General features: G+C 61.6%; 1 protein-coding gene across 1 annotated transcript; it reads right to left on the reverse strand.

The window, feature by feature from the left end:
• Window positions 1-1,729: 1,729 nt before the first annotated feature.
• Window positions 1,730-5,770, reverse strand: LOC103532808 (cholesterol side-chain cleavage enzyme, mitochondrial). Its single transcript, XM_030457202.1, has 9 exons — window positions 5,511-5,770; window positions 4,279-4,434; window positions 3,893-4,092; window positions 3,362-3,565; window positions 2,798-2,958; window positions 2,557-2,723; window positions 2,332-2,410; window positions 1,981-2,172; window positions 1,730-1,882 (listed from the first exon to the last, which is right to left on the reverse strand). The coding sequence occupies exons 1-9, from the start codon at window positions 5,768-5,770 to the stop codon at window positions 1,760-1,762; spliced, it is 1,542 nt and encodes a 513-aa protein (XP_030313062.1). The 3' UTR covers window positions 1,730-1,759.
• Between the last annotated feature and the right edge of the window lie 4,404 nt (window positions 5,771-10,174).

Raw genomic sequence — 10,174 nt, forward strand, 5'->3', positions numbered from 1 at the left:
GGTGCTACCCCATGGGGCCAGGACCACAGTGGCTGGGGAGGTGTGAGGGTCACCCCAGCCAGGCATGATGACATGGGTGACAGCATGGGGACAGCTGGTGACACGGGGACAGCTCTGCTCTCCCACAGGTGATCAAGGTGATGGAGCGAGTGCTGCAGGAAGAAGCTGGCTGGGGTGGGCAACGAGCACACAGAAACCAGAGGGTGTGTACAAAAAAAAAAAAAAAAGTGATAAGGACCTTTGGGGGACACCCAGAAAGAGCTGCATGGCTCCCTTTGTGGCCATCTCCTCCCTCTGCTTTGAACCAGAGGAGGTCCTGAGCCCCCTGTGACCCAGCCCTACACATGGAGGAGGTGGGGGCTTGTTCCCAGCCCCTATCTGTGTGTGCTGAGGGGGTGAAGGACACGTTCCAGTGCCTCCCACCCCATTCCACAGATGAAACCCTCCCTGGGGAGGTCTACGCTGCACTGCTGGCCGAGAACCGACGGCTGCGGGAGGAGTTGGCTGCCCCCCCAGCCCCTCACCCCACGGGGCCCCATGGCCCCCAGCCCTGATGGTGAGACTTGGGGGGCAGAGCTGTGGCACCCCAGAAAGCAACACCGGGGGTGTGGACACCAGCTCCCCCTAGGTCACATCTCCAGCTCCGTGGGGTGATGGCCACCCTCGTGGCTTGATCCCCACCATGAGCAAGGGGTGGGAGGGAGGTGGGATGGGGTTATCCAGCACTGTCTGTACCATCTCCTGCTCATCTGGTGGCCCACAGGGTGGTTTTGGTGGTCCAGAGAAGCTGTCACTGCTGGCCAGGCTGGAGGAGGCACAAGCTCGTGGGCGAGTGCTGGAGAGGCAGGTAGGGAACCACCCTCCAGCACCCCAGGAGATGGTGGGGGGCTATGGGGTGGGACGTGGGGGGGTGGGGCACCTCTACCCCCCCTCCCAGCTTCGAGAAGAAGCCAACATGGTTCAGGTCTGTCCCAGCTGGAGCAGACAGCGAGAAAGTGGGGCCGGGAGAAGCAGGAGCTGGCAAGACGCCTGAAGGAGCAGGAGCATGGCTTCCCCCAGGGAGCCACCATGGTGAGACCCTCGGGGGGATTGGGGACACCCCAGGGGGACTGCTGGGGGAGGAAAGGGGCTGGAAGCCCTCCCTTTGCACCCAGGGTGGGGTGGGATTTAGGTCCTGGCATCCTGGGATTGTTCCCCCCCCCACAACCCAGAGCCCAGTGAGGAGGAGGAGGAAGAGGAGGAGGGGGGGGGGGGGAATTGAAACCCTTCCTGAGACCTTTTCCCATTATTTCCCCCCTCAGAACCTTCTGGTGACCCCCAGAAGAAGAGCCCATCCCCTGCCCCCCCTGCCCTGACCCACTCCTGGTGGGGCAGAGGGACTCCCAGAGGAGTCGGTGCTTTTCCGCAGGACGAAATCACGGAGCGAATCGCCGAGGCGAAAGCAAAATGTTTCGAGCCTGTGGGGGGGTGGGGGTGTCAGGGAGGGTATCTGCAGCCACCGGGGGTGACATGGGGACAGCAAAGTCGGGGTGCACCCCTCCCCATCCTCCCCTGGGGGTCTCGGGGCCGGGGTGGCTCCGGGTTATCTGCCCGTGGCGTAAGCGCAGCCTTGAGCGGGTGCGAGCGCGGCGGGGACGCAGCAGAGCCAAGGCCACGGCCCTGAAATCATCTCAGCTGTCCCCTGGATGACACCCCTGGGGTCAGAGGCAAAAGCATGTGGGGGGGGGGTGGTGGGGGGTGTCACCAAAGGTGGGGTTCCTCACGCCTGGGCCTTGAGGAGCCGTAAGGTCAGGTAGATGGGTTTGTCCGGGATGAGGATGAGGTCAAACTTGGTGCCTACTTCCACTGCTCGCATGGTTTCGATCTTGAAGTTCTCCAGGATCTGGGATGGTGGAGAAAAGAGCAGGTGGAGAACACCGGGGATGGCACCATCCCAGGTTCCTTCCAGAGCCCCAGGTCCCCCCGCAGTGGGATGCTCACATGCATGAGGAAGAGCTGCATCTCCAGCTCAGCGATCCGGCGGCCCAGGCACTGCCGGGGGCCAAAACCAAACCCCAAACCCTTGAAGTGCTTGGGGCCAGCTGCCAGCCAGCGCTGGGGGATGAACTGCTCCGGCTTGGGAAAGACCTCAGCATTTCTGCCCATGGCATAGAGACCCACCTGTACCAGTGTCTGGGGGGAAGGAGAAGCCCGGTGGAGCTGGGGTTAGGATGCTGGGACCAGCCCCATGGCTTCCTCCCCCATGTCACCCCTCACCACGTGCTCTGGGTCCCACCTCTGCTCCCCACAAAGCGGACTGGGGTGAGGAGGGACCCCCGTGGCCATCCTCACCTTGGGAGGGATGCAGTAATCCTGGAGGATGACCTCCTGCGTGGTGTACCTCTGCAGGGTGACCGCCACGGGGTGCAGCCTGCGGGGGGGACACAGCCCACAAACCTGATCTTGGGGACAGCCTGGCCCGGCCACGACCCACCTCGACGTGTGACATCCCAGCAGTGTCAGAGAAGCAGGGAGGGAAGGGGCAGGGGGTGGGTTTCAGCAGGGACTTCTCCTCACCTGAGCGTCTCCTTGATGGCAGCTTTGAGCAGCCGGATGCTTTTCAGCATCTTCACCCTGTCCCCCCCTGCCTCCCGCTTGGCAGCCAGGACCTCAGCCCGCAGCTGCTCCTGGACCCCTGGGGACCGGGCCAGCTCAAACATGGCCCACTGCAGAGTCATAGAGGTCTGAGGAGCAGGAGAGCAAAGCTCAGGGCCCGCCAGGACCTTCTCCTCACCCACCAGCCCTGCCCGCTCCTCACCGTGTCCACCCCTCCTGCCATCATCTCGGTGACACTGGCCTTGATGTCATCCAGGGGCAGCTTGTCCTGCATGATGAGGCTGCAGAGGATGCCCATGTACTCCTTGCTGCTCTTGCGTTGCAGCCGCAGGTCCCGGTAGACATTCTGGATGCATTTGTCAGCTGAGGAGGGAGAGACGGAGACATGGCATGGCCTCGCTCCCCCAGGAGGAGGAAGGCACCAGATGTGGCACCTCTGGGACGTTGCTAACCCGGGACAGTGGCTTTTCCATGAGAGTTGTCCCTGCTGCGGGACCTGGGTGGGGGACACCAGAGGGGGACAACCTGCAAGAAGGTTGTCCCAGGTGTCAAGAGCTCTCTAAGCTCATCAGCTCCCCTGGGAGAGCTGGCACCTCACTCAGCTCCATCCCACAAGCCCCAGTGGGGCAGATGCCACGTGGAAACCCTTCCTGGCCTTGATGGCCCTGGGTAGTGGGACTCAGGAGAGAATCTCAGTGGTGGTGAGAGGAGGCTGTGCCCTGAAACCTCAGAGGGACTGAGACGGGGAGGTGCATGCAAGGCTCACCCTGGGAGAAGATTGCATCCCAGGCCCAGACATGGTCCCTCCAGGTCTTGGCGTTCAGGTGGCGGAGGAGGGCAGGGGGCAGGTAGAGCATGGGTGAGGTGGTGTGGAACATCAGGGCGACGGCGTCGATGAAGCGCTGAGCCTCCGGGTCCACGAAGTCCTGCAGCAGCCCCAGCCTCTCCCCATACAGCACACGGCACACAGCTGGGAGCACAGCACCCACCAGAGGACTCAGACAGGAGTGGGCTCATCCCCATCCCCTCCACCCTCCCGTGGCCAGCTCCAGCCTGTCCGTGGCTACCGGGATCTGCCACAGCCTCCTGCTTGCTCTGAGCATCCCGGCCACGTGGAGCAGGGTTGGTGACCACCAGCCCATGAGAGCCTGGAGAGAGGACACCCCTCCAGACCCTGGAGGTCTTTGCTTGCCCCTCTCTGGCGGTGAAGTCAGGGGGAGGGCAGCAAGGTGCCCATCCTGGACGCCCCACAGAGGGGTGTTTGGGGGTGTAGGGGAGATGCCTGTCAGACACTCACACTCCAGGGCAAAGCGAAAGAGCTCGTGGGTGAAGTCAGCTGTCCAGTGCTCCCGGCCGCTCTTCCCTGCCTGGGCTCGTGCCCGCCGGACAAAGTCCTCGCCCACCTCGCTCAGCAGGGGCACAAACCCCTCCACAGCCAGGGGTGACAGAACCTCCTTGTTCAGCATCAGGCGGTCGGAGCGCCAGGCCTGCCCTGTCCTGAAGTGGGGGGGACGGGGACATTAAGGTCACCAAGCCTCCAAACCGCGGATAACGTCACCCCACAAAGCCAACGGTGCCACCGCCCTCCTGCTGCTCCAGCTTCCCTTCACCCCGTGTGCCACAGCTTTTGTCACAGGACCTGGGAGCCCTGTTTTTAGGGCTCCCCCAAGGCCCCCCACTCACTTGAGGAGCACCCCGTAGGGTTTGTTGCGGTAGTCCCGGTAAGCCACCCAGGGAGGCACGCTGAACCGCTCCGGCAGTGTCCCCTCGGCCTGGAAAAGGGTGGCAGCATCCCGGGGGCTGATGATGTTCACGCTCTCATAGACACCCAGCTTCTCCCTGCCAGGGGGGCAGAAGGGGGCTCAGATATAGGGCTGACCCCCCACACACATCCCTTCTCATACCCCCTCACAGCCCCTCGCCTCCCCACATCAACAAACTTTTGCCAACGCTCCCAAAACCCTGCCCAGAGGTCCCATTCCCCTGGAGGCAGCAGCTCAGCACCCTGCAGGATCAGGTCCCCAGGGCTCAGCAGGGGTTTCTGTGACACAGATACCCTCCCCCCCCCCATCATCCCCCTCCCCCGGTCCTCAAATGCCTGGGGATGGCAACTCCGGATCTTTGGAGCTCGCTGGCGTGGGGGGGAGCAGAGCACCTCCATCCTCCACCCGTGTGAGTCTCCCCTCTCGCCCCTCACCGTGGCACTGAGCCTGGCCAGAGCTCACAGCTCAGCCATGGATTGCTCCCCTCTCACCTGAGCTGGGCTGGGAAGAGCTGGGTGGGGGGGTTGATGGAAGGCAAGGGGGTTCAGGAGGAGGGGAGCAGAGGGGATGCTGGAGCTGGGGACTGTGGGGGGAATGATGGAGCCAACGAGTTGGGAGGTCCTGGAAGAGGGGAGCAGGGGGGATGCTGGAGCTGGGCAGGGGGGGGAGGGCAGGGGTAATGCGAAAGCTGGGGGGCAGGGGGGTGCTGGAGGAAAAAAGCAAGGGGGGGATGCTGGAGCTGTGGAGCCAGAGGGTGCTGGAGCTTGGGAGGCAGTGGGAGTGCTGGATCCAAGGGGCAGTGGGGGGGGTGTCAAAGCTGGAGGGCTGGAGGTGAGGAGCAGGAGGGGGGTCTGAAGCTGGGGAGCAGGTGGGCAGGGGGGGTGTCAAAGCTGGGGGGCAGGGGATGCTGGAGCTGGGGGGGGGCAGGGGATGCTAGAGCTGGGGGAGGCAGGGGGAATGCCAAAGCTGGGGGGCAGGGGGGTGCTGGAGCTGGGGGAGGGCAGGGGGAATGCCAAAGCCGGGGGGCAGGGGGTGCTGGAGCTGGGGAGCAGGGGGATGCCGGAGCTGGGAGGCAGGGGGGGAGCTGCTGGAGCAAGAGCCTGGGGGGAGGATGCTGGAGCTGGGGAGCCAGAGGGGGAGACGCTGCTTCACCTGTAGATGGGTCCGAACTGCTGGAACTTGCGGGCCATGATGTGGTGGAGGCGGTGCAAGCCTCCCTCCCGCCAGAAGCGGTAGAGGTTGAGCCATCCCCCTCGCCAGTCACCCGGCACCTCCTCGAAGGGGCGAGGAGCGGGTGGAACGGGGCCCCCAGGCAGCGAGGGGGCAGCCCCCCGATCCCGGTGGCATCCTCTGGCTGGGACACAGGGGGATCCCCGCAAGGCGCCCGCTCTGGGAGCAGCGCGGGCCAGCATGGGAGCGGGTGGGGGGAGGAGGGGGAGGGTGGCCTCGCTCTTATCCCCTCGCTCAAGGCAAGATGCTCTCGTCACGGCCGCCCCAGGGACACGGGGATGGGCACCGGGCGTTTCGCCCCGCCGCCGGGTCAGGCTGACATTGAGGCAGGGATTGCTGAGCATCATCCCCTCTGCCAGGTGACGGAGAGAGCAGGAGGACAGAGGGGTGTGGGGTGACAAAGGATGAGGCTGGCGGGTGGCCCCTGCACCCCTGGTGGAAAGGAAACCCCATCTGCCAAGGGGAGAAATGTCTGGGCTACAAAAGAAATGGCCGAAATGTTTTAGGGGGCAAAATAAACTGCGTTAGACTTCATAAAGCTCAGGTCTGATGGGAGGACAACCCTGGGGACTGCCCGGCCACTGCTGGGGGTGACAGGTCCCCCCTTCCAGGCTCCCCTGCCCCAGAGCATCAGCCAAAACACCAACTCCAAACACTCCCCCCTGCACCAGGAGGAAAGGCTTTGTAGGGTGTCACAGTTCCCACAGAGTCAAGGACAAAGGCTCCAAGCCCAAAGCGTGGTGACAGACACCTTCTCTTGTCCCCAGGCCCAGTGACACCCACTCCAAACCAGTTAGGGTGGAGAGAAGATGACGGGGAGGAGGTCACCGGGGATAGGGGGGTGTCCCAGGGCTTTTCTGGGGTATCTCTTTGGTGTGTCCTAGAGGATCCCTGGGGTGTCCCTGGAGCGTCCCTGAGATCCCTGGGGTGTCCCTGGAGGTGGGGGAGGAGGATTCCAGGCAGGTCCCTGGGGTGACACCATCCCTCGGCCCTGAGGGTCTGGAGGAGGAGCCCCGGGAGGGTTGTGCTGGGCTGCTGCTGGTTTTATACCTCGCCGAGGTTGGTGTTTTTCCCCGGGAGGGGGGAAGCGGGCCGGGGGATGCTGAGCCGGGCAGGGCGGTGGCTGCCGGATCGGCTGCAGGCACCGGGGGGCGCGCGGGTCCCGTTTGCTGCCACCGTCTGTCCTCTCCCGCCCCGCCACCGCCGGACTGTCCCCTACCAGGGCACACGGGATGCCCCCTTTTGCCCCGTGGCCCCTGTCCCCTCCCAAGGCATGGGTTCTGTCCCCTCCTGCCCCAGGCTCCCTGCCCCCTCCGGAGCCACTGGTCCCTGCCAAAGGGTCTGTGCCCTCCTGCGCCATCCTCCCTGTGGCTTCCCGAGGCACCAGCTTTGTCCCCTCCCGTATTCCCTGTCGCCCCCACGAGCAAAGGCTCTGTCTCTGTCCCCTCCAAAGGTAAAGCGTCTGTCCCCTTCTGCCACATGCCTCCTGTCCCCTCCTGAGCCGTGTTCCCTGTCCCTTCCCAAGGCACAGGGTTTGCTCCCTCCTGCTCCATGCTCCTGTCCCCTCCCAAGGCACAGGGTCTGTCCCCTCCTGTCCCAGCCAGCACTCCCTGCGTGAGGACACCCACCCTGGGTGAGCACCCACAAGCTCAGTGCGAGCTCCAGAGCAGCCCCACGCCCCGAGGACACGGTGGCACAGTGCCATCTCCCCCTGTCCTTCACCCCTGCACTGTCACCACCCTGGGTGGCACTTGCTCCGTCCCCTTTGGATGCAAGGACAGGGTCAATACAGAGCAGTTCGGGTGCCTGTGGAAACACAGGGGTGAGACCAGGAGGGACATGAGGTTGGGTGTCACCTCTGCACCCCCTCTTTCCAGTCTCTCTCCACGACGATGGGCTCTGTCCCCTCCCCCTAACTCCAAGGGGTCCCGTGCCCGTCCTCCCTGGGGCTTCTGCTCTCCTCCCTCCATTCCCGACTACTCTGGAAGGTCCCCAGATTTTTGGAGCACCCCATCAATACCGTTGCCACCCCAGCACAGAGGGAAGGGGATGGTTTGTGTGTCCCCCCACTCCCACAGCCCCCGAGCTCGCTGCTCACAGAGGAAACCACTGCAGTGGGCATAGGAACCCACAGGTTTGGGGGACTCAGATGGAAATTGGGGGGGCATGAAACATGTTGGGGAGGTGCTCAGGAACCCACAGTGTCACTCTTTCCCCAGGCAGCAAAAATGGGTGGTTCTTTGCTGGTTTGCCCCCACCCAGTGATGAGGGATTGGGTGGTGCAGGGCTGGGAGGAGGCGTTTTGCCCCCTCCACTTGCCCACAGAGCTTCCTGAGGCACCTGTGTGACATTATTTTCAGATGAGATGACCCAAAATTGAAAGTCTCTCCCCTCCCTGGTGGCTTTCTCAGTGCCACCCACGTGGGGGACAATGAGAGTCCCTCCAGACAAGTTTCCTTTCCCCAAGAGGTGACACCCGTGGGTGGCTGCTCTCACTTTCCACCCGTGGGGCTTTCCTGCTGTGGTGCCACCTCCAGACAAACCACTCTGCCACTTCCCACCTTCCCCTGGTAAATCCCACCCCCCAGCGGCTGCTGAGAAACCCCCCAGCAAGAAACTCTGAGCCAGCATCATCACAACCCCAACCCCCACGAGACATCAACCCCCTGGAAAATCCCCATCCTCCACCTGGAGTTGGGATTTTTCCTGCAGGGCTTTAGCAAGGGAGATCCACACTGTGTCACCAGGATGGAGCAAAGCAGACGGGAAATCCATGGATGGACAAAGAGCAAAGATCTGACTGTGTTGCTTCCTTACCTTAAAACCATGGCCTGGGTCCCTCTGTGGCCATGTCCTGCTCCCCCTCGGCCCTTGGGAAGGTCGAGGGGTTTTGTGTGTTTTCCAACAAGCTTTTTTCTTTCCTGCAGGGATTTGATTCTTGGGGTCTTCTGCTGCTTGCCCTGGGAGCTGGGAAGGAGGTGAACGTGTTCATTGCAAGCTTTCAGCTCCTGCCCATGGGCAGGTGGTTGGGAAAACTTCAGTAGTAAAACTCTTTGCCCAGAAACCACCCTGTGATTCAGGTTGGGGAGGGAAAAGGACTCATTTTCATACTGTTCTGCTCAAAAGGAGAAAACTTACAATTGTAGCTGTGATTAGGCAATTCTCACTGGAGGGTTTCTCCCAAGAGCCAAGGGGATACCCAGAGGGGCTCAGGGAAGGACAGAGCCACCCAGGACCAGCTTTAATTTGAAACAGGGGCAATTCCAGCTTTTTTTTTTCTATTGTTCTGCTCCATTAGACTGGATGACATCTCATCCATGATGCATGGAGGCCTGGGTTTCAAAATTGCCAGGCTGATGCTTAGTTTTTGGGGTCTCCATCGAGTGCTGTGCCATCCTGGTCCTTTGGTTGCTGTCACCATTTGGGGATCTCTGAGTGGAAATTCATGGCTGGAGTGGGGAAAAACATTGGCACGTGGGGCAGCTGGGAGGAAGAGCCCAGCCCTGTGGGAGGAAGGCATGCTGGTTTACCTCAAGCTTAACTTCCCCCAGCATCTCCCAGGTCATCTCATTTCTTGTAAGCAGCTGCACTGTGACACTGATCGGAATCGGGTCCAGCAACACAAGTGAGAAATGCAGTCACCCACCCCACGTCCCTCACGTCCCAGCGTGGACCAGAGGCAAAAGGAGTTCAAAGGAATGCAGGGCTAGAGAGACACCTGGTTAAGCCATCAGATCCCCAGGGTAAGGGAAAAAAAAAAAAAAAAAAAAAAAAAAAAAGTTGCAGGGCAGGAAACAGCTCCTGTAACACAGAACTGCCACGTCACAAACCAGCACATTTTTTTCCCCAAAATGGAAAAAAAAAAAGGTTGAAAGAGGAGGAGCAACCAGGAGGCAGCAGGGTACCCAATCCAGACAGGGTGAGCTCACTCTGTGGCTCCTCTTCATGTCCCATGGGAAGTGGGCAGGACACCAGATGCATCAGGTGGGATGGGCAGGATGGGCAGGACACCCATGGGTGAGCTGGCCTGGGGTGAGGGGACACAGGAATGTCCCTGTCCCTGCGATCCCAGTGCTCCTGAAACCAAGGGTGGTTTCCTGCATCCTCACTCCAGGTTCCAGCCATCTCCTCCTGGGCTTGCTCTGTATCCCAATCCCACCAGGACAAGCTGCCCAAGGGGATGCTACAGCTGAGACAACCTCTGGGAGAAGCCTACAGGCAGCAGAGGGATTTTCCAGGAGTTCCCACATTGGATTCAGGCTGACACAGGATTTCCTGGGTCTATTGTCCTCCTCCAGCAGCCCCTACGGCCAACGGTGAGGTCAAAGGCAGAAATAGCCCCCCAAAAAATGGTGCTGGGAAAGAAAACCCCAACAAGCGCTGCCAGGGGGTTTGTTGCTCTTTTCACCCTCCACTCGGGGCGGGGGAAGTGGCTCCAGTCCCTGACCTTCCTGTGGGTGCCTGCTCCCCCCATAACACTACTCCCAAAATAACTCCCTGGGACAATGTGCCCATAGTCAGGAGGAAGGTGGCAACACTTCAGCGTTCCCCTCCCCAGGCTAAGTTTTTTTCCCCTGAAACCCAAG

The sequence above is a fragment of the Calypte anna genome, chromosome 10 (assembly GCF_003957555.1).
Source record: "Calypte anna isolate BGI_N300 chromosome 10, bCalAnn1_v1.p, whole genome shotgun sequence".
Lineage (NCBI taxonomy): Eukaryota > Metazoa > Chordata > Aves > Apodiformes > Trochilidae > Calypte > Calypte anna.